The sequence below is a fragment of the Schistocerca gregaria genome, chromosome 2 (genome assembly GCF_023897955.1).
Source record: "Schistocerca gregaria isolate iqSchGreg1 chromosome 2, iqSchGreg1.2, whole genome shotgun sequence".
Classification (NCBI taxonomy): Eukaryota; Metazoa; Arthropoda; class Insecta; order Orthoptera; family Acrididae; genus Schistocerca; species Schistocerca gregaria.
Genome location: NC_064921.1, coordinates 588,327,471 through 588,351,335, shown reverse-complemented (window position 1 = coordinate 588,351,335; position 23,865 = coordinate 588,327,471). Strand labels below are relative to the sequence as shown.

The window sequence follows — 23,865 nt, the reverse complement described above, 5'->3', positions numbered from 1 at the left end:
CATAAATGATGTACACCTAATGTGCCAGTATTTTATAGCTCTCTCATATTATGTTGACGCTTCTGTGCAATGCAAGCCAGTTTCTTGCCGTGGCGTTTGGTGAAATAACGCTGGGACATTTTACGTTATATCTTGATACACCTCGGAGGCCACTTACGTGATCTGCGAGAGTTATATAGTTTCTGATCAATCCTAATTGACATAGCTGGTGCTTTCGATAACGTTTGTTGACCGGCGCTTTTTGCAAGACTTAGGGAGATGAATATCCCGCTGGCTCTGTACAACAGCCTTAGAGATTATTGTAAAAGTGGGATAGTGGAATGGAAGACTGACCGCCAAAAGGTTATAGGTTAACAAGGGGTTGTCCGCAAGGCTCCATATGAGAACCGATTTTCTGGGACATAGCCATAGAACCACTACTGCACTACGAGACAACGACATTGCAAACTGGGTGGTTGCGTACCGAGATGGCCTTATGGTCGTGGTATCTGCAAACTCCAGGTCCGAGTTAGGGAGTAGAGCCACGAGGCTCCTCGCGTTCATCAGTGAATGGTGCACGACCAACAAACACACAGTAACAACTAGCAAAATTGTTATTTACTTCTAAGAGGCTCACTGAAAATAAAGCCAGTTGTGAAATCAAACAACACATTTATAAAAAGGAAAGCTATGAAAAGATACCTCGGTATATATATTGACGAACATTTAGAATTTAACGAACATACCAGACTAACAATTAACAAAGCGACGAAACTCATACATCAACTTAAAAGACGAAACATTATAAGAAACAGACTACCTCTGCAGACAATGAGGGCTTGTCATACAGCACTTTTTGAGTCAATAACTTGTTTCTCGGCTAGTGCTTCGGCACATCGAATATGCTTGAAAACAAGAGGAGTTTTATACTCAGAATCTCTTTCGCCACAACCTCGACTGAGGCATTGCGTGTAGTACTGGAAGTTTTCCCTACAGGTATTACAATTGGCCACAGAGCAGTGGCCTACTGGCTGAACAGGGTAGGACGCGACAACATATGGGAAATAACTGGGCAAGACATAACCGATGAAACGGAAAGTTTAAGTACAAAAGCAGACACACACTTGGGCCTGAGGTGAGAACGGCACACCTGAACAGACAGTGCTTATCTGCGATGCCCTAGAACACATACGACTGAGTTTATTGTACCCGGACGTAGGACAGGTAATACGCAGGCAAGAAGACGGGAATTCTATAAACAACGTCGCAGATGAAGTGTCGCAAGCAGTACAGGCCGCATACAAACAGAAGACACCACACGCAAGAATAAGACGGGCTCCACAAATGATAGATCAGCAGCGCATAGTAAACGGCCCAGATGCAAACTCACACGCTGAATCGGATGATGTATCACACACAGGAAGTGAAAACGAGAGAAACATACAAACATAGCAAATGCAAACTAAGGTTCTCCGACGTTAAATCGAATCAACCATAAAATGTAACTCTCTATCTAGTTCGTTGTTATACCACTTACAGCATGTAACAGTATCTGAAGATATCACATTTCTTCTTCTTTCACTACACCAGGTGTGAGTGGCTCGAAGTTTTATTGAGCCCTCGCACCTGATGCAGTGACTATGACATTTTAAATTAACTCCCAATCTCCACTGTCACCCAAAGTCCATAAACACATTGTAACCTCTCCATTTGTTGAAACCTAATTAATCAATACATTATTAATTAAGTATTACTACACCCAAGGGAGCATATGTGACAGATGTAACAATATACATGCGAGGGTGGTTTGAAAAGTTCTCGCAGCGAGTTGTTCACGTGATATTCATCGGACTGTCGCCTGTCAACATGTGCCATGTCAATGCTCTTGAAAGAGAGCTTGGCGGTGACGCGGCTCTGTTGTTATTCCCGCGTAGTGATTTGTAAAGATGGAAAAAATCGAGATTCGATCAGCGATTAAGTACTTCGTAAAGAAAGGTATGAAAGCAAAGGACATTCATGCCGATTTACAGAATACACTGGGGGACTCTGCTCCTTCATATTCAACTCTTGCCGAGTGGACAAAGAAATTGAAATTTGGTTGGGAGAGCTTAGATGATGATTCGCGCAGTGGTCGGCCAAGATCTGTCACAACCCCAGAAATCATTGCAAAAGTGCACAAAATGGTCATGGAAGATCGCCGATTGAAGGTGCGTGCAATTTTTCACGCATGCCAGATGTCATCTGAAAGGGTGTATCATATTTTAACTGAAGAATTAGAAATGAAATATTATCTGCAAGGTGGGTGCCGCGACTCTTGACGTGCGCCCGCATGCCGCGACTCTTGACGTGCGCCCGCACACATGTGCCGTCACCACGTCAAAATTACCCGAACTAAGGTATGAATTGTTGCCACACCCGCCTTATTCACCTGATATTGCTCCGTCAGACTTCCTAAAACTGAAAATTTTTCTTGGTGGACGGAGATTCACTTCAAGCGAAGAATTGATAGCCGGAGTTGACAACTATTTTGCTGGGCTGGAGGAAATTCATTTTAGAGATGGGATCAAGGCACTGGAACATCGTTGGACCAAGCGCATTAATGTGCAAGGAGACTACACTGAAAAATAACAGAAATTTCAGTGATGTAAGTACTTTATTTCTATTCCGTTCCGAGAACTATCAAACCACCCTCGTTGAAGGTATAAATCACATCACATCTAAAACAAACTGCCATTTCTTGTTTCTTCCATTAAATACACTTCTAAGTGTAATTTAAAATACATCCACAACTTGTTACATACCTTATTTATTATCATTATTAAGTTACCAATAAGTTTAAAAAACACTGTATATATACATCTGTAGGTATTTACATATTATTATTTGTTTTTTTTTTTATTCTTTTGTAAAATTCACAAAAAATATACGAATAATAATACTGAAATTGTATGGTGTAACATGTAAAATCACACGCTGTACGACCTGTTATGCAAGAAACATACAGCTTGCAGCACGTGCTTGCAGCTAACAAACTCAAAATAATTACCGTTTTCTGAGGTGCTGTTTCTTAAAACAATCATATCAAAAATCAAACGTTATCCTCAGGTTATATACCCTGGACTGTCTGAAATAGAAATTTCTGTACAGTACATCTGCCATCCAAGCAGATCACTCCACCATTATACAGCACCCCCTCTGCCCGACGGTACGAGTGAAGAAGGCTGCGTGTAAACTCGGCTCTTACCTACTAGCTTGCCCGCGCTTTTCTCAATACCGCAATCTGTGTAAACAGGAGACTGTGTATCGCACATCAGTGTGATTTGATATCGTTTCATTTAATACATAACCCTTTCACACTGACGTTTGGAGACTGTGTGAGTTTAAAAACTGGCGTATGAGCCGCTACGGTGCAGTAGCGACACGAGAAACAGCTTTTGAAGCGAGACTTGGAGGCGGTCGTTGAGAGAGACCCGCCGACTGCCAGCGAGGCGGTCCTGGGAGAGCAGGCAAATCAAATTACGTCGCGCCTAAAAGCCATTTGCCACTCTTCGCTCGTGGGGAATCTGTGCCCGAGGGATCGAGAAAAGCGTGCCTTCAGAAAAGCCGACAGCCCACATCGCGGCCGTTACTGCGACACAGGCCGCTAATGCCGTTCGCTGACGCGTCGCTGCCTCTCGCTTGTACACTAGAGACCCCGCAGTCTTCCTGTGTCACGCTGTTTCACACCACCTTCTCTGCCATTTCTGACCAGCTAACGTATTTTCCTGTCCAAAATGAGAGTTCTTCAATGGTGAAACCTAATAAATAGTTACGGGGATAATCTGCTAGGTAGGCTGATACACAAGGGCACCGAGAAATGGGTACCCGATGGAAAGGGCGAACTTAACACAGTTATGTTGCCGTATAATGGCGCCGTCTCACAAAAAATACACGCCTGGAAATTGAAATAAGAACACCGTGAATTCATTGTCCGAGGAAGGAGAAACTTTATTGACACATTCCAGGGGTCAGGTACATCACATGATCACACTGACAGAACCACAGGCACATAGACACAGGCAACAGAGCATGCACAATGTCGGCACTAGTACAGTGTATATCCACCTTTCGCAGCAATGCAGGCTGCTATTCTCCCATGGAGACGATCGTAGAGATACTGGATGTAGTCCTGTGGAACGGCTTGCCGTGCCATTTCCACCTGGCGCCTCAGTTGGACCAGCGTTCGTGCTGGACGTGCAGACCGCGTGAGACGACGCTTCATCCAGTCCCAAACATGCTCAATGGGGGACAGATCCGGAGATCTTGCTGGCCAGGGTAGTTGACTTACACCTTCTAGAGCACGTTGGGTGGCACGGGATACATGCGGACGTGCATTGTCCTGTTGGAACAGCAAGTTTCCTTGCCGGTCTAGGAATGGTAGAACGATGGGTTCGATGACGGTTTGGATGTACCGTGCACTATTCAGTGTCCCCTCGACGATCACCAGAGGTGTACGGCCAGTGTAGGAGATCGCTCCCCACACCATGATGACGGGTGTTGGCCCTGTGTGTCTCTGTCGTATGCAGTCCTGATTGTGGCGCTCACCTGCACGGCGCCAAACACGCATACGACCATCATTGGCACCAAGGCAGAAGCGACTCTCATCGCTGAAGACGACACGTCTCCATTCGTCCCTCCATTCACGCCTGTCGCGACACCACTGGAGGCGGGCTGCACGATGTTGGGGCGTGAGCGGAAGACGGCCTAACGGTGTGCGGGACCGTAGCCCAGCTACATGGAGACGGTTGCGAATGGTCCTCGCCGATACCCCAGGAGCAACAGTGTCTCTAATTTGCTGGGAAGTGGCGGTGCGGTCCCCTACGGCACTGCGTAGGATCCTACGGTCTTGGCGTGCATCGGTGCGTCGCTGCGGTCCGGTCCCAGGTCGACGGGCACGTGCACCTTCCGCCGACCACTGGCGACAACATCGATGTACTGTGGAGACCTCACGCCCCACGTGATGAGCAATTCGGCGGTACGTCCACCCGGCCTCCCGAATGCCCACTATACGCCCTCGCTCAAAGTCCGTCAACTGCACATACGGTTCACGTCCACGCTGTCGCGGCATGCTACCAGTGTTGAAGACTGCGATGGAGCTCCGTATGCCACGGCAAACTGGCTGACACTGATGGCGGCGGTGCACAAATGCTGCGCAGCTAGCGCCATTCGATGGCCAACACCGCGGTTCCTGGTGTGTCCGCTGCGCCGTGCGTGTGATCATTGCTTGTACATCCCTCTCGCAGTGTCCGGAGCAAGTATGGTGGGTCTGACACACCGGTGTCAATGTGTTTTTTTTTCCATTTCCAGGAGTGTAGCTTATTTTATGAAGCCGCTTGTTGTGTACATAGTTCCGCGTAGTCAGCGCGTACACAACTTTCCCACTAGAGCGCTCCCCGCTAAGCACAACAGCGCAGGCGTAGCGCTCGTCCGTCTCCGCTCTACGAGATGGCGCTGCCCTAAAGACGGACCAAATTCTGCTTCCGCCGATCCGCGTATTAATATGTCATGCAGCCAATGAGATTGCTGCTAACGTAGAACCTTTTCTCCTCGCGGATCACACTCGCGCAGTGATACCTGAACGCGCGAGTTATTATAACGAGTGTACCGACCTCCGATTGGTAGGTCTGCATTAGTATGCATTTGTCTGTACCAGTCTATAGTCAAGTTTCAGTGTGCGCCTAATAATTCCTGTACGTAGCCATGAACAGAAATGTATAGACACATTGTCAAGTATCAGAGATATGTGAGAATAAGACTAACGTACCAAGACCAAACGAACTTCAGATTGTCAATTGTAAACAGCATCCAGAATCAAGTTACGTAATATCTATGATTTTTATTATTTTAATAAATGTGTGTGAAAATTAATTCTGTTTAAAGTTGGTCACCGTCAATCTGCTACTCTAAGCGTGCAAGTGCCATTTCTATCGTCTGACCTAACGGCAGAAGGTAAACACGCCACGAGACATATTGCAGACACTCGCCTACTTCGTCAGAGTGACATGTCAAATAATCTGATGGTGTGTGTACCGAAGGTCTTACAGTACGCACACCACACCGTTTAACGTGAGAGTTTCTCCTGAACCAAAAAGTTGTTGGGACTGAAAGGGCATCACTATATGAAGACTATATCCAACCACTGCGACAGATCGGTCGTGTCCCAGATAAAGTGCACGTCATATGACATCAAATATATTGGACAGATGCAGTGAACCATAAAGATCTCTTAAAACTGTACAAGACCTGTAGATCAGCGCTAGAAACCCGTGTTCGTGATAATGGACATCCACCGACTGAATTAGCTGAAGATATTGGAGATCACTGTCCAGTCACATTAATCTGACCACCTGTCAAAAACCTGAGTGCAGTGCGGATCGCTGCGAGCTATGCAGGAAGAAAAATGGTTCAAATGGCTCTGAGCACTATGGGAGTTAACATCTGAGGTCATTAGTCCCCTAGAACTTAGAACTACCTAAACCTAACTAACCAAAGGACATGACACACATCCATGCCCGAGGCAGGATTCGAACCTGCGACCGTAGCGGTCGCACGGTTCCAGGCTGAAGTGCCTAGAACCGCTCGGCCACGCAGGCCGGCGGCATAAATTCCGAATACTTTCTGATAATTTAAATTCTTAATATGTTGTTGAAGATTATATTTTAGTAAGTATTTTGGGGCGGCTCTGCTGAGAGTCTTTAACTACATGCGGCGTCTGTGTATGTTTGTTTGTATGTATGTATGTATGTGTGTGTGAGAGAGAGAGAGAGAGAGAGAGAGAGAGAGACCATAACAGGCTGGCTGAGCACATGTGCGGGCGTGAAACTCGTGTGCTGTTAGACACGCTCGCTTGGCCCTGGCAGCCGCGTCTGCGGACACGGGATATTACGTGCGGCTGCTGCTGCTGCTGCTGCTGCTGCCCCTTCACGGTTTGCGGAGCCGAGATGACGGCGCTACGTCGCAGGATTAAGCGCGCGTGTCCCACTGGCGCCAGTATGTCATTGTAACGGCAGTGTGTTGTTGTTGTTGTTGCAGGTGGCGCCATGGCCCGTGCGGGCATGGCTCGGTGGCGGGCCAAGAACAGCTCCGGACCCGCTGAGTGAGTACACTTTCGCTTGCCTTAACTTTTTTTTAAATTTTCTCTTAGCAGTACAGGGACTATACTGTAGTTCAATTCTTTTATCTTGGCGGTTCGCACATGCCCGCCCAGATGCGGGAGATTGCTACGTTGCCAGTTGTACGCGCCAAGAGAAGGAGCGCCATGGTATAGTTAGCAAACTTACGTTTAGGGGGGAACGCGCAGTTTATGAAGTAAAGCCACGGCGGCCGCATTAACCCTTTTCGCTGCTACAGAGACGTGCTCCCCGCATTCCGCGATGTGCGCGATTTTGCCGTCACTGCACTGCTCGCCTGTGCAGACACATGGTGTTTCGACTGCTTTGACACACTTTATCAGTCGATTTCACAAAAACTATTTGGCCCGAAATTTTGATTTTTACACATCTTCTTGAGTGATTCCTTCCCCCCATAAATGACTTAATTTTGTTTCGATGTTCAACGCAGTTATTGTGCAGCATTAGATGTAGTAAACCATTGCACGAAATTTTGAAGAGTTTGCAGAGGTAAAGTCCATAGTTTATACTTTCCGTATGGTCGTTTTTAGATGCCACAAGAAATTTCAAAAAATTACATTCAAACGAATAAAATTCATGAAGTAAGACACTTCGATATTATTATTAAAATAAAGAAAATATTAAGCACCAATCAAGGTTTGAATTCAGAACCTTTCGCCTAGCAGCCATACAGTTTTTTTTAATCTCCTTTTGGTCTATATTGTTCGTTGAATTTGTTCGTTGCGGACGTCCGATGACACCCGATCAGCTTGTTCTTCGATCCGTTCACTCAGTTTCTTTTTTTTTATCACAGAGGGTAGCTAAACCCTCTGACCAAACATGCTGAGCTACCGTGCCGGCTACAGTTTAACCATAACGCTAACGCAGCTCATCATTCAATATATCTCCCAGACAACTTTAAAATATCACGCAAAATACCGACAAACACTGTTGGTATGATTATGAATTACTCACGTTTCGTCGAAGTACAGTAGGAAATAAACAATTACCGCTGTTCTTTATGCGAGAAAGCGGTTAGTGAGAATGATGCAAACACCTTTCCTTGCTATCGCCTGAATTAGGAGACTTATTGCTTATTTGGTTTAATTAATTAACAGAATATGAAGCAATTGGTATAAATAATTCTTTTTACAAACTTTCTATAAAAGGAAGTCTGCTTTCAAGGCATTGCTTTTGTTCAGTTACTTTATTTATGACTGAACATTCCTAAAACTAAAGACACTCGTCCGTGCTTTGCATTGCAGTCGAGCTCTGGCAACGTCGTTCTCTGCTCATTGGCTGACTGTGTTTTGTGACGTCAGATGCGCAGAACGAACCTAAACTCTGCCGCCGTCATAAATGACGTGCACTTTAGCAGTAAAAGATTAATTTGTCTTAGAAAAGATGGAAGTTTCCAATTCGAAATGAGTAACACAGATAACATACTAAACAACAGGATGTTCAGTAGAAAAGCAGATAAAGCAGCCTAAAAGTGAATCTCAATGTTTTCCTCGCCTTTTCTAAACCGTTGTTCAAATGTGTAACATTTCGATGACAATTTAGTTCTTAAATTCAACAACACAATAAAAGTTCGACATAAATAATACAAAAAATTATAGTTTATTAGAAATAAATGAAATGGAAAATAATTAATTCATAAAACGAAAGAAAAAAGGATCGGACTTAGTTACTACTCTAGTTTTCTCTTGAGTGGAATATTTTAATACCCTTCAGTTTCCGGATATCTCGTTACGTCCAGAATTGTGTTTGCACAGAATGGGAGACTCCTCTGCACTTGCAAAACACGTACATTTTCCGCAAATATCAATACATAGCGTTATTGTATTGCTACCGTAAGAAAAGCCCGCCAATTAGCCTGTAGTTCGGTAGGTCTGAGTGTAGCTCAACTTCGTTCATGTTTTATCCGGAGTGGTCAGAAACAGTGTGAAAAGCTAGTAAGGGTGTTCAGGGGAGCTGTGTTGAGAAATAATTTTTAACCCTTTCCTGCCCAAACTTTGAAAAACTGTACCAATGTTTTGGGAGAATAGTACCAAAGCAGCAAAAAACAGGTAATTGCGTTGTAAGACACTCATTTGTTTTAATTTATGTACCAAGCGCAAGTGGGAGCTTTGAATCCTGCCAGGATACATCCATCGTATCCATTTGGGTTGTTTACTTGTTTTATTAGTTATACTGGTCTGCATTACAGAAAACAATACCAGACCACATTATGAACATCAAGACACACAATTAAGTCCCTTCATGTTAGCAGAGTACAACTCAGAGGTACAACGCACTCATTTTTTTTTTCTGTCTACTTTGGTTATAGATATACCGAGCGAGGTGGCGCAGTGGTTAGCACACTGGACTCGCATTCGGGAGGACGACGGTTCAATCCCGTCTCCGGCCATCCTGATTTAGGTTTCCCGTGATTTCCCTAAATCGTTTCAGGCAAATGCCGGGATGGTTCCTTTGAAAGGGCACGGCCGATTTCCTTCCCAATCTTTCCCTAACCCGAGCTTGCGCTCCGTCTCTAATGACCTCGTTGTCGACGGGACGTTAAACACTAACCACCACCACCACCACTGCTTACAGATATGAACTGCCACAGCCAAGGAGTTTCCTGTGATACAGCACAGGTACACAGACATTTGGAGAAGATGCCACTGAATGAATTCAACTGCATGCTGTCTTATCACCGCAGAGAGTGGAGGGGACATAAGTCGAGTCATGTAAGAAGGGAGATAAAAATTGTTGTGGTTAGCATTGAAGTCAGGCAAGCGGGTCATCATGTGCGCAAATTCAAGCAGTCTGCCAGAGATGGTGTCACCATACGTGTTCTCCGTTTGACTTTCTAAAACCGAACAAACAAACCTGCTCACCTAGCTTCAATTTATACCTTCCGGAAAGCTACATTTTAACGGGTAATGAGCACGTAAAGTGCTAACTCACGAACCCACAGATGTCTGTGCGTCACCGCATTCTAACGCGTGCAGATGCTTGAATCTGCGCACACAACGACCTGGTTGGCTAACTTCACTGATAAATAACTCGGAAACAACGCAACCTATCGATTTTTTTGTAACACTTGTTTCTCAGCACAACCTCCCTGCAACACCCTTACAAGCTTTCCAGACTGTTTGTGACCACCCTATTATTATCTTCTTGTCTGATACTTATGTACGTTACATTTATTATTACAAATTCCATTAAACCTCCGGTCATTGTCTGACTCGACAAAAACTTGAGTCATCACAGTCCTTTCCAGTTAAACATGTAACCCACTAACGTATTTATATTCCCAAAAACTGTATTTATGTTCCCAAAATAGTGTCATTAACTTGTATTAAGGCACCTTGAACCATTCAGGGTCACTCACGTGATGTCACAGCACAACACTGACTCCTTCCCTATCGACACCTCTCTCTCTCTCTCTCTCTCTCTCTCTCTCTCTCTCTCTCTCTCTCTCCCTCACCCAGTACTGTCAACATATCTCGCACCTATGCCTGTGTCATAGTCGTTAATATCTGTTGTGAACGTTCCTAGACATGTCGTTTGTTACAAAGTTCAGTACAGAGCAACACCGTTACACCAGGCTGTCATTTGAAATTAGTATTTTATTAACTTTAATAGCTAGTCTGGAGTGTGTGGCGATTCCCAAGCGTAGAATCCAGGTTGATACGTCATTCTCATGAGTTGAATAAAACAGAAATTACTTACCATTCACAATTATAGCCTGTCGGTAAATTCATGAGCTAGCAGCCGGGTTCCCACTCTGCCTACCCAGATGCGTCACAAAGTGGTTGTTGCACAAAGTTATATCGGGCCTTCCGTGGGGGCGCTTTAAATCAGTGGCGACGCAGTATGCAGATAGATCCGACCAGCATTTATTTTTAGGCGTGTGAGTTAACACTATGCCGAATACAGAAGACGATCGCCTTCTTCTGAAACGCACCTTTATAGAGTAAAATACATTAACGTGTGAATATCAGTCGTAAGTCAGGATTCATAAACCTTCTACAAAAATAGAACAGAATGCGTGTTCATCTGAATGCATGGTCGTTTACTATGTTCCCCTAAACTGGTTACGTATATTCCAGCAAGATTTTCGGAACAATACAGTGCAGTTGTTCCCTAGAGTTAAAGGCTTTTTCCTTCGTTGTGTTTCCCCTAAGAGATGAAACCTTCTTTGACGAGCTGGGTTGAAAGGCAACTGTTCTTAGTGCAAGAGAAGTTTTCAGAAATTAACAGGGAAATGGTCATTTCGATTGTTGCATTAGTCCCATTCACATGGCTTTTTTGTCACTGTGTTGGTATGAACGCCTGAAAAGAGTCTGTACAATGTTATGCATGTCTGATATTTAGTCGATTGTCAGCTGTCAAAAAGCTAACATGTTTTGGTAGTAGTGGCGATTATTTACACTGTATAAAAATCATAGAATTTGTATTAAATTTTGATTTAAGAGCGGAGTAAAGAGCATCGCCTTTTTATAAATGTTAAATATTAATTCGGTGAATCTCTTATAAGTAAAATAAGGGTTTACGAAGAAAGTCGTGAAGACGTTCTAGATGACGAGCTCCTTGGACAACGAGCACAGTACATCGATCGATGAAATCGTCAAAAAAGTGCAAGAACTGACTATGGGCTACCGCCGAATCACAATCAGAGTTGTCGCTGATAATGTTGCCGTATCAACTGGCTCATACCATGAAATTATTATCGTGTTTCGGTTAAATTTGTTCCAAAATTGATGAATTTTGAAACGAAAACAGCAAGTTGCTCATGAGTCGCTAGATGAAGTCAAAAACGACGCGTACCTACTGAAACGAGTCACAACAGGTGATGAAACAGGAGCTGACTAATATAGTCTTGAAAATGAGGCCTAACGTCCCAGAGGAGGCATTCTGCATCGCCAAGACCGAAAAAAGTTTGACAATTGCGGTCAAATGTGAGGGTTACGCTCTGTGTGTTCTTCGATTTGAACAGTGTACTGTTCCATGGGTTCTTGTCAAGAGGTAAAACGATACACCCAAGTTTCGCCGACATAAAAGAACTTGCTGCCTTCCTGTCTTCGTCTGCGTACTTGTTGCAACTATTTGCATCGACAGTCAATTACATCAGTTGTCTCCTCCAGAATCTTTCCTTCACTTACAGATATCTTCCCGAAAAATCGTATTTCACGCAGTTTCATGTCCATAACTTGTTTCTGCTCAGGCAAACGAACTTTTTATTTTACAATATTCAATAATTAGCTTAATGTCGGAATTATTTTTGAATTTATGTGTTAGTCATCCAACGTTTTGTCGAGATACATACTTTTTAAAGCTTTCTAGGACCATGAGATTCCTCCCAAAATTTTAGCGATCTTTATTTTGGCGTTCCTGTGTAAAGCCTCCTATTGTGTCACTTCTGGGTTTTGAATAAATTGCAGTCATTTGATCTGACTGGCAAAATTAGCCAACAATTCTGTCTGCGCCGATTCTTTAGTATAAGTTATAATTTCGTTAGAGACGACACAACGCTCTTTACTCCCCAAATATCTCTTCTTTGTATTGTGCACATTTTCTTGCGATGTAGTACGCTTTTCCATCAATTCTGAAGAACTACGTACGTCACTAAATACACAAACTCAACTGATTCAAGGGTATAATTGAAATCACACGAAGAAAATCGACGTGTATCAAGACGGTGTACTTCACGCCTACAGAGGAACCCGTAACTGATTTTTGGTGCGCCTGTAGAGCAGTTGCACGTCTGATCCTGGAAAGACCGCTTCGCCCACCAAGAACGCCGCGCTCTCAGAAGTTTACCGACATACATGTAAAAATAGCGGAATCTTCAGTCTTAAACAAACTCTCCGAACTAACTAGTAATTGTAATAAAGCACTTGTTGTAAGTAACAGCTTGTGAGGAAGAAATGTTGTTCTTTGAATTCATCGATGCTGTCGTGCCCGTACAGGAGCAATCATTCCAATAAGGTTAAGGCCTCAATATTCTTCGTTAATATAAACTGGTTCAGTAAGTGACGTAACACTTTTTTCTGAGAGTAGGGTGGTTTCCTTCAAGATTCCAGCACACCATATCATTCCCTACTCTTTTGGCTGCAAATTCCTGTTTTTCAACATAAACTCTGTTCAATGCGACGGCCTCACGCCACCTTACTGGGAGGGCCTCTATTTCTTCTTGATACCACTCTACTGGTCGACGTCGGAACCACCGTCTTCCGTCATGAATAAGGTCACCATCAACCACTTATTGCTTGCGGTGGAGTGCGTCTTGTATTGCACCAAACAGATTGAAATCGGAACGTGCGATATCCGGGCTGTAAGGTGGATGAGGAAGAACAGTCCAGTGAAGGTTGTGAGCACCTCTGAGTGCGCAGACTTGCGTGAGTCCTCGAGTTGTCATGGAGAAGGAGAAATTCGTTTGCACTTTTGCGGGGACTAACACGCTGAAGTCGTTTCTTCAATTTCTTGAGTGTAGCCTGACACACTTCAGAGTTGATCGTTGCACCGTGAGGGAGGACATGAAACAAAATAGTCCCTTCAGAGTCCCAGAAGTCCGTCGCCATGACTTAACCGGCTGGGATGCAGCTTTGAACATTTTCTTCGGAACAGAGGTAGTATGGCACCAGTGCATGGTTTGCAGTTTCGGTTCCGGTTGTAACTGATGAATACATGTTTCATCCCCTGGGACGATGTTCGACAAAAGACTGTCAAGATAAGCCTCGTAAGCGCAAGCAGTTCCGGACATACACTCCCCCGTTGCTATTTATGGTTTTCCATTAGGCGGCGAGGAACCCAACAGATACATGTGGTTCAAATGGCTCTTAGCACTATGAGGCTTAACATCTGAGGTCTTCAGTCCCCTAGAACTTAGAACTACTTAAACCTAACTAACATAAGGACATCACACACATCCATGCCCGAGGCAGGATTCGAACCTGCGCCCGTAGCGGTCGTGCGGTTCCAGACTGAAGCGCGCGGCTTGTCGCCAAGCGGGAGATCAGCCAGGTATGAGCGATCTTACTGCGATGATGACAGACGCCTCGCCCAATGACTCCCTGTGCTTTTGTTCACTGCCAGGTCTCAGATCTTATGAATATATGCAGTGTGCTCTGTTTTTCCGCTGAAAGAAACTCAATGACAGCTCTCAGCTTGGAACTTACCTCCGTTGCAGATGTCATTTTGAAGGCTACTTATAGCACCACAGCTATCAAAACTTCATGATACTACAGGGTCTGAAGCAGGAATATTGCAAGATGTCCCACATCAAATTACGCATTTTTTTCAGCCGAAACTGGCCGAGAAAAAGATGTGTGCTGCATTACTGAACGCCCTACGTAGCTGTATTTCAGCCTTAGGGGATTCATGCGTTCTAGCTTCCAGCTGGGGAGGGCTTCTGAAAACCACATGCTCAGGGGATCGTAAAGCAGCACAGTCACACAGTGCTGACGCTCTCTTCCACATTGAATGAGGGAATGCGCGAGCGGATGAGCGTGGCGTCGCTCTGCGGCCGCGGACCTCCCTGACCGCCGCGGCTGCGGCGTATTTTCCGAGATTTATGGCGCTGTTAATATGGCAGCGGCCGCGCACGGGAAAAAGCACGAGATTAATGCCCCGCGTTTGTTATCAGCGAAACAATATCCGCCGCCGACCTGCGCCGGCCACCGCGCTCGCCTTGCCTCGGTCGCTACCTGCTTGCAATTCACGTCACTCGCTCTCGTCCGGAGCGCCCACTGTGGAAATATTCAGAACGCACCCTAACTTGCCTTATCCCGTCCTCGAAATCTCGGTGTAGTAGACGAATTAAAAAGTTAAAGTCACCTCTATAAGTTTCAGACAAGATGGTTGCGCTTCTAAGTGTCACTAATATACGGATTACAGGATTCTTGAGAAAGTTCCCTGTGAGAAATCTATTAATACGAAGATGGTTTGAACAGTTCTCGGAACGGAATAGAAAAAAAGTACTTAGATCACAATTTTTTTTTAATTTTTCGATATACTTGTAGATTAATGCACTTTGTCTAATGATGTTCCAGTGCCCTGTTCCCACATTAAAAACGAGTTTTCTGCAGGTCAGCAAAATAGTTGTCAACTCCAGCTGTCAACTCTTAGTTTGAAGTGAATCTTCGTCCATCGAGAAAAATTTTCAGTTTTAGGAAGATGTGGAAGTCTGACGCATCCATATCAGATGAATAAGGCGGGTGTGGCAACAATTCATATCTTATCTCGCGTAATTTTGCCATGGCGACGGCACATGTGTGCGGGCGCGCATTGTATTGATGGAAGATGACTTTCTTCCATGCTAAACTTGGCCTTTTTTAATGTATCATTTGTTGCAATTTGTCCAGGAGGTTAGAATAGTATTCTCCAGTAACTGTTTGCCCAGTGGGGAAATAATCTACTAACGGAATCCTCTTCGCATCCCAGAATACTGATGCCATGACCTTCCCAACCGAAGGGATTGACTGTGCTTTCTTTGGTGGCGGAGAATCAGCATGTGTGCACTGCTTTGACTGTTGTTTTGTCTCTGGGGTATAGTGGTGCACCCAAGTTTCATTTGTGGTCACAAAACGGCGAAAAAAAATCTTGTTTGTTTCTCCAAACGATATGTCCATTCTCATTCGTTTTTGATACAGCGTCAAGAGTCGCTGCACCCATCTTGCAGATGCAATGGATAGACGGGTTGCAGCGCAACCGCAGGCACCAACGTCCGTCCCGCAGTTGTTATCTGCGCTGATGGCGCACTGGAACGCCGTACCACAAGAACTGTGTACAACCTTGTGGCCAACATGGCAAAACGTTACAGAGCATGAGTTGCCGTCCATAGGGATCATACAACCTATTAAGAAGCATGTCGCGCCTTCTCTAATATTTCGGGGACCATAATAACACGCAGTGACCTCATGTAATTATTGCCTTTAAATGAAAGTATCATTTTTGGATGTCTCATTGCATATTTCTTTTATTATATAAGTTCTTTCTGTCTATGATCCAAATCTAATCGAGCTATGTTATTTGGCAGTGAAACATCACGTGAAAGTTACTTTCGTGCTTAAGGTTCGTATTCCAGTATAATGAAATCAAAATTGATTCTGTTGTTTCCGTGAAAACTGAAATGAATGCACGTTGTAAACGTACGATCGTTTTTTAACCAATATTTTTTCTTCAATATTCGTATTTAAAAGGAGCAGTTCTCTTGAGACTGTGAACGTGGATAAGGTTGTTTATGTTGTGGTCTCCAGTCCAGAGATTGGTTTGATGCAGCTCTCCACGATACTCTATCCTGTGAAAGCTTCTTCACCTCCCAGTACCCACTGCAACCTACATCCTTCTGATCTGCTTAGTGTATTCATTTCTTGGTCTCCCTCTACGATTTTTTCCCTCCACGCTGCCCTCCAATACTAAATTGGTGATCCCTTGATGCCTCAGAACATGTCCTACCAACCGATCCCTTCTTCTAGTCAAGTTGTGCCACAAACTTCTCTTCTCCCCAATCCTATTCAATACTTCCTCATTAGTTATGTGATCTACCCATCTAATCTTCAGCATTCTTCTGTAGCACAACATTTCGAAAGCTTCTGTTCTCTTCTTGTGCAAACTATTTATCGTCTATGTTTCAGTTCCATACATGGCGACACTCCATACAAATACTTTCATAAACGACTTCCTGATACATAAATCTATATTCGATGTTAACAAATTTCTCTTCTTGAGAAACGCTTTCCTTGCCATTGCCAGTCTACATTTTATATCCTCTCTACTTCGACCATCATCAGTTATTTTACTTCCTAAACAGCAAAACTCCTTTACTACTTTAAGTGTCTCATTTCCTAATCTAATTCCCTCAGTATCACCCGACTTAATTCGACTACATTCCATTATCCTCGTTTTGCTTTTGTTGATGTACATCTTATATCCTCCTTTCAAGACACTATCCATTCCGTTCAACTGCTCTTCCGATTCCTTTGCTGTCTCTGACAGAATTACAATGTCATCGGCGAACCTCGAAGTTTTGATTTCTTCTCCATGGATTTTAATACCTACTCCGAATTTTTCTTTTGTTTCCTTCACTGCTCGCTCAATATACAGAATGAATAACATCGGGAAGAGGCTACAACCCTGTCTCACTCCCTTCCCAACCACTGCTTCCCTTTCATGCCCCTCAAATCTTATAACTGCCATTTGGTTTCCATAAAAATTGTAAATAGCCTTTCGCTCCCTATATTTTACCCCTGCCACCTTCAGAATTTGAAAGAGAGTATTCCAGTCAACATTGTCAAAAGATTTCTCTAAGTCTACAAATGCTAGAAACGTAGATTTGCCTTTCCTTAATCTAGCTTCTAGGATACACCGTAGGGTCAGTATTGCCTCACGTGTTCCAGTATTTCTACGGAATCCAAACTGATCTTCGCCGATGTCGGCTTCTACCAGTTTTTCCATTTGTCTGTAAAGAATACGAATTAGTATTTTGCATCCGTGACTTATTACAATGATAGTTCGGTAATTTTAACATGTGTCAACACCTGCTTTCTTCGGGATTGGAATTATTATATTCTTCTTTAAGTCTGAGAGTATTTCGCCTGTCTCATAAATCTTGCTCACCAGATGGTAGAGTTTTGTCAGGACTGGCTCTCCCAAGGCTGTCAGTAGTTCTAGTGGAATGTTGTCTACTCCGGGGGTCTTGTTTCGACTCAGGTCCTTCAGTGCTCTGTCAATCTCTTCAAGCAGTATCATATCTCCCATTTCATCTTCATCTACATCCTCTTTCCTTTCCATAATATTTTCCTCAAGTACACCGCCTTTGTATTGATCCTGTATAAACTCCTTCCACCTTTCTGCTTTCCTTTCTTTGCTTAGAACTGGGTTTTCATCTGACCTCTTGATATTCATATAAATTTGGCGTTAATGGTCTATGGCAGCAGAAGACAGATGCGAGTGCCTTTGCTAAAGCACGACATCGCCTGCAGCGCCTCTCGTGGGCGTGTCACTTACAGGTTGGGCGGGAGACGTCTGGGAAACCGAGATCCGGTCAGATGAGTCCCGATTTCAATTGGTAAGAGCTGCTGGCAGTGTTAGAGGGTTACGGAGACTCCATAAAGCCATGGATCCAAGTTGTCAACAAGGCACTGTGCACCCTGGTTGTGGCTCCCTAATGATGTGGGCTGTGTTTAAATGGAATGGACTGGATCCACTGATCCAATTGAGCCGATCATTGATTCGAAATGGACATGTTCGGCTACTTGGAGACCATTTGCAGCACTTCATATTCCCTAACAAATATGGAATTTTATGGATGACAATGCTCCGTGTCACTTGGCCACAGTTGTTCCTGATTCATATGAAGAACATTGTGGACAATTCGAGCTAATGATTTGGCCATCCAGATCGTCCTACACGTTACAATCGAACCTTTACGGGACGTAATCGAGAGGTCAGTTCGTGCACAAAATCGTACACCGACAACGCTTTCGCAGTTATAGACGGCAGTAGAGGCATCATGGATCAATATTTCTACAGGAGATTTCCAACGACTTGTCGAGTCCGTGTCACGTCGAACTGCACCATGCCGGGAAAATGAAGTCCAACACGATATAGGAGCTATGGCATGACTTTTGTCATCTCAGTGTAATCATTTTCGTAAGAAATTATACACTCCTGGAAATTGAAATAAGAACACCGTGAATTCATTGTCCCAGGAAGCGGAAACATTATTGACACATTCCTGGGGTCAGATACATCACATGATCACACTGACAGAACCACAGGCACATAGACACAGGCAACAGAGCATGCACAATGTCGGCACTAGTACAGTGTATATCCACCTTTCGCATCAATGGAGGCTGCTATTCTCCCATGGAGACGATCGTAGAGATGCTGGATGTAGTCCTGTGGAACGGCTTGCCATGCCATTTCCACCTGGCGCTTCAGTTGGACCAGCGTTCGTGCTGGACGTGCAGACCGCGTGAGACGACGCTTCATCCAGTCCCAAACATGCTCAATGGGGGACAGATCCGGAGATCTTGCTGGCCAGGGTAGTTGACTTACACATTTTAGAGCACGTTGGGTGGTACGGGATACATGCGGACGTGCATTGTGCTGTTGGAACAGCAAGTTCCCTTGCCGGTCTAGGAATGGTAGAACGATGGGTTCGATGACGGTTTGGATGTACCGTGCACTATTCAGTGTCCCCTCGACGATCACCAGAGGTGTACGGCCAGTGTAGGAGATCGCTCCCCACACCATGATGCCGGGTGTTGGCCCTGTGTGCCTCGGTCGTATGCAGTCCTGATTGTGGCGCTCACCTGCACGGCGCCAAACACACATACGACCATCATTGGCACCAAGGCAGAAGCGACTCTCATCGCTGAAGACGACACGTCTCCATTCGTCCCTCCATTCACGCCTGTCGCGACACCACTGGAGGCGGGCTGCACGATGTTGGGGCGTGAGCGGAAGACGGCCTAACGGTGTGCGGGACCGTAGCCCAGCTTCATGGAGACGGTTGCGAATGGTCCTCGCCGATACCCCAGGAGCAACAGTGTCCCTAATTTGCTGGGAAGTGGCGGTGCGGTCCCCTACGGCACTGCGTAGGATCCTACGGTCTTGGCGTGCATCCGTGCGTCGCTGCGGTCCGGTCGCAGGTCGACGGGCACGTGCACTTTCCGCCGACCACTGGCGACAACATCGATGTACTGTGGAGACCTCACGCCCCACGTGTTGAGCAATTCGGCGGTACGTCGACCCGGCCTCCCGCATGCCCACTATACGCCCTCGCTCAAAGTCCGTCAACTGCACATACGGTTCACGTCCACGCTGTCGCGGCATGCTACCAGTGTTAAAGACGGCGATGGAGCTCCGTATGCCACGGCAATCTGGCTGACACTGACGGCGGCGGTGCACAAATGCTGCGCAGCTAGCGCCATTCGACGGCCAACACCGCGGTTCCTGGTGTGTCCGCTGTGCCGTGCGTGTGATCATTGCTTGTACAGCCCTCTCGCAGTGTCCGGAGCAAGTATGGTGGGTCTGACACACCGGTGTCAATGTGTTCTTTTTTCCATTTCCAGGAGTGTAAAACAGTACAATTGCAGAGTGTGTACTAGTTTGTGCTGCTACATGTTTTTTTTATTTTTGTAGTAAATGAATATGAAGAAGTGCCTATTAACAATAGGAAACTGCTCACATTTCAAAATATTGCGAATTTACTTGAGGCGGGGAAACAAGTGGCACAGCAGAGCGTGCGCCGGCCGAGGTCTATCGGAAAGCTGCAGCTGCGCGTGCGTGTTGTCCCAGTGCGGGAGGCACGCAGCTGACAGATGACCGGGGCGGGGTGAGTCAGCGGCCAGGTGGCGGCGACGCGGCGCCACGTGACGTGACGTGCGCGCCGAGCTGACGGACTGCCGCGCCGCCCACCCACGCTCTGGTCTGGTTCTGGCCGCGACACGCGGGGCTGTCGCCCTGTGCACCAGTCTGGACACCGTCAGAGCATAATCGACAGCGACTGCTGAGGTGGCACTTTTCCTTCCACATTCTTCTGGTAAAAAGGAGTCGATATTGAGGAAAAGGGGGATCCATTATTAGTCAGTTTCACATACCTCTGGAGACTTGCGATCCTTCAGAATTTCTATGATCATAGGGGAACTGGGAACCAACGAAATATTTGTAGAATCTGTGAGACTGTAAACATACCGTTAGACGTTCGAAAGCCTACCATCAACACAGTCCCGAAATAGCAAGGGCATAAAAGCGTGAGAATTATCACACAATCACCTTAATATCTCGTCTTTTGTCCTTAGACTTCATTCAGTGCATCGAAGGAACAGTGTTGCAAATAAAATTATGATCACAAATGGGATTAAAATCAGATTGAAAGGATGTCATTGATAAGATACCAATGACAATGCTGTCCTCAGTGAAACTGAAGAAGAATGGCAGGTCCTGTTGAATGGAATTAGAAGTACAATGAGTACAGAGTATGGATTGCGAAAACCGAAAAAAAAAACATGAAAGTAATGAGAAGTAGCAGAGAATAAATTAACGAGAAACTTATCATAAAATTCGTCGCCACGAAGTAATCGAAGCGTAGGAGAAATAACGCATGATCGCCTTGGAAAAGAAAACGTGCAAACACTGGATAGAAGAAGGGACGGGATGATAGAACATGGCCGGCCGGGGTGGCCGAGCGGTTCTAGGCGTTTCAGTCAGGAAACTCGCGATCGCTACGGTCGCAGATTCGAATCCTGCCTCGGGCATGGATGTGAGTGATGTCCTTAGGTTAGTTAGGTTTAAATAGTTCTAAGTTCTAGGGGACTGATGACTTCATATGTTAAGTCCCATAGTGCTCAGAGCCATATGAACCATTTGATAGAACATGTCTTATGCCTGGAAATAACTTCCGTGCTACTGGAGTGAACTGTAGTGATGAAGGACTCATGTTGCCTTCTCAGCGACGTGATTCAGGGTAGCGCAAGACCGCCATGACGTCATCAGACCTTTTACTGTCCGAATGAGTGACGGACGTCCACAGATTGTCAAAACAAAGTCACAGCTTATTTATCGCTGGCAAATCACCGTAACTAGACAAGAGAGGCACGCCATTTCGGAAATCTGGACAGCTTTACGGTGAAAAGGGTCCGTCATGCCAACTGTTAAACGCTTTACTCAATGGATGAACGAATTGGGTATCTCCGATTGTGCTGAAATACGAATGGGCCGAAGAGAAAGAAGCCAATCAGCAAGGATGATAAAAGAACAGTACTCCACTAGAGAATTATCTCCTAATTGTGGGGTACAGAGACAGCTGACTTCAAATTAGCGGTAACATATCCTGGGGGTTGTCACACCTCCACTGTTACGGCTGAAATTTAGGAAAGGTCCCCCAGACCTCAACATTCCGATATATAATGGTGAAGAGCGAAGACAGGGTAAAAATGCCTCGAAAATATAAGTCCGGTTGAAGGTGGTCGTGGTGTCTTGATAGGGGAGACAAATACCTGAGATTAAATATCAGCCACACGTCCTATCGTCTTCCTGGCGCACATGTTGGCTGTTGTGATACCGACAAGAAGTATATCGTTTGAAAAGAGACCAAACGAAGATGTGACAAGAACGGGGTGTAAAACTGATTGTGTAATCCCCCTCTTGCACCAAGCTTGTCCCGTCGGTTGTGGTTATTGTCAGAAATCATATTTGTGACGATAATGGGTGTCTGTGTTGTCCTCATCATATCATCGTCGTTCGGGGAAGTGGGGAAACAGAACAGTGAAACGATTGGGAATTTTTATGGGCGCTGATAACCACAAACCACAAACCAAATATCATCATCATCATTGAATATGTACGGTTTCGTTAACGCCTGAAACGTTTCGCTCCTTTCTGGTTTCCTTCTGTGTCCGAAGTTCGTGCGCGCCTCGGGTCGCGTCGGTAGTTTTCGCATTCCTCCAATTCGTTTCCCTCTTCTTTCCCGTACGTTCGTCCCGGTACTGTAGTCTTCGTATTCCTCCCATTTCTTATTCTCAGCCGAGCAACTCATTAGTAACACGGAGATCCGAATAGATTTTGTCCCTCGCCATGTCTTATTTCCCACATGCGATTCGTGTTAGACTCTGGCGGAATCGGTAATATTCGTAATCCTACAATTCCTGCCTGTCAGACAGAGCAAGCTGGCGCAGTGATTAGCACACTGGAATCGCATTTGCCGGGACGACGGTTCAAATTGCAGCTCGCTCTCCAGTGTTAAGTTTTCCGTGATTTCCCTAATTGGCTGAAGGGAAATGCGGGTCTGGTTCCTCTGAAACGGCATGGTCGATTTCGTTCCTGATCCTTCCCGGCTCAGACCTTGTGCTCCGTCTCTAATGAACCCGTCAACAGGACGTTAAACTCCGTAAATCTTCCTTCGTACGTTTTCGCCTTGCTACTGCAAAGGACAGCACCGTATGGCAGAATTGCTGTGTCTGCCTATAGTGGCCTACGTGAGACAATGGCGATTGATTTTGAAATTACTTTGATATGACAAAGAGCCAGATTCTTGCAACTTTAACTGTTATACCAGTGTAGCATCAGTATGTAGAATACCCGGTTAGCATCAGTATGTAGAAGGACAAAATCTGTTCAGGAAAGAGATACGACTCAAATGGCGCACTCACGAATACGGTTATACCCACAAATTCCTATATTAACAATAAAGATCTTATATGTAATGGCCAAATCAGTAATGACCATCAGTAACGAAACTAACAAGTAACGAGAAACATTGCTATGTTTATGTTTAAATCGGGCAAGGTAGAAGAATCTTTTTACCCATTCACCAAGTGTACAAGTTAGGTGGGTCGACAACATATACCTGTCATGTGACGCACACTCTGAGTGAAGCTTTATGAATACGTTCTTAGACAAGACAGAAGGCCGGCAGGTAGTATAACACGCCGTCCACGCTGCACCTAGCTTACGTAACGTCATCCCCGGAACAACCGTGTGAAAACCTCGGCGCTATTTACAATGCACATAATACCTACGTTACATCACTGTTTGTTCACTGTGAAACGCTAAAGGAGATGAAGTAACCTCACTACAGGAACTTTGGTTGGACGCATACTCTCAGCACAAATAATTACAGTTTTTTCCAGACAATAATCCAACAGTGTTCCTTAATAGATTATGAAATCAGACAACAGTTGTATGGGAATGATGTGGTATGCGCACATATTCATGTCGGTAACATAATGCTGGAAGC

The 23,865-nt window shown here is 45.1% G+C and overlaps 1 protein-coding gene across 1 annotated transcript in view; it reads left to right on the top strand.

The window, feature by feature from the left end:
• The window catches only part of LOC126335884 (protein PRRC2A), a 1,700,716-nt gene that overhangs the window by 786,771 nt on the left and 890,080 nt on the right, over positions 1-23,865 (top strand). Inside the window, exon 3 of the mRNA XM_049999355.1 lies at positions 7,051-7,114. Coding sequence (XP_049855312.1) covers positions 7,059-7,114 — 56 coding nt within the window. The 5' untranslated portion in view covers positions 7,051-7,058. The remainder of the gene's footprint in view (positions 1-7,050; positions 7,115-23,865) is intronic.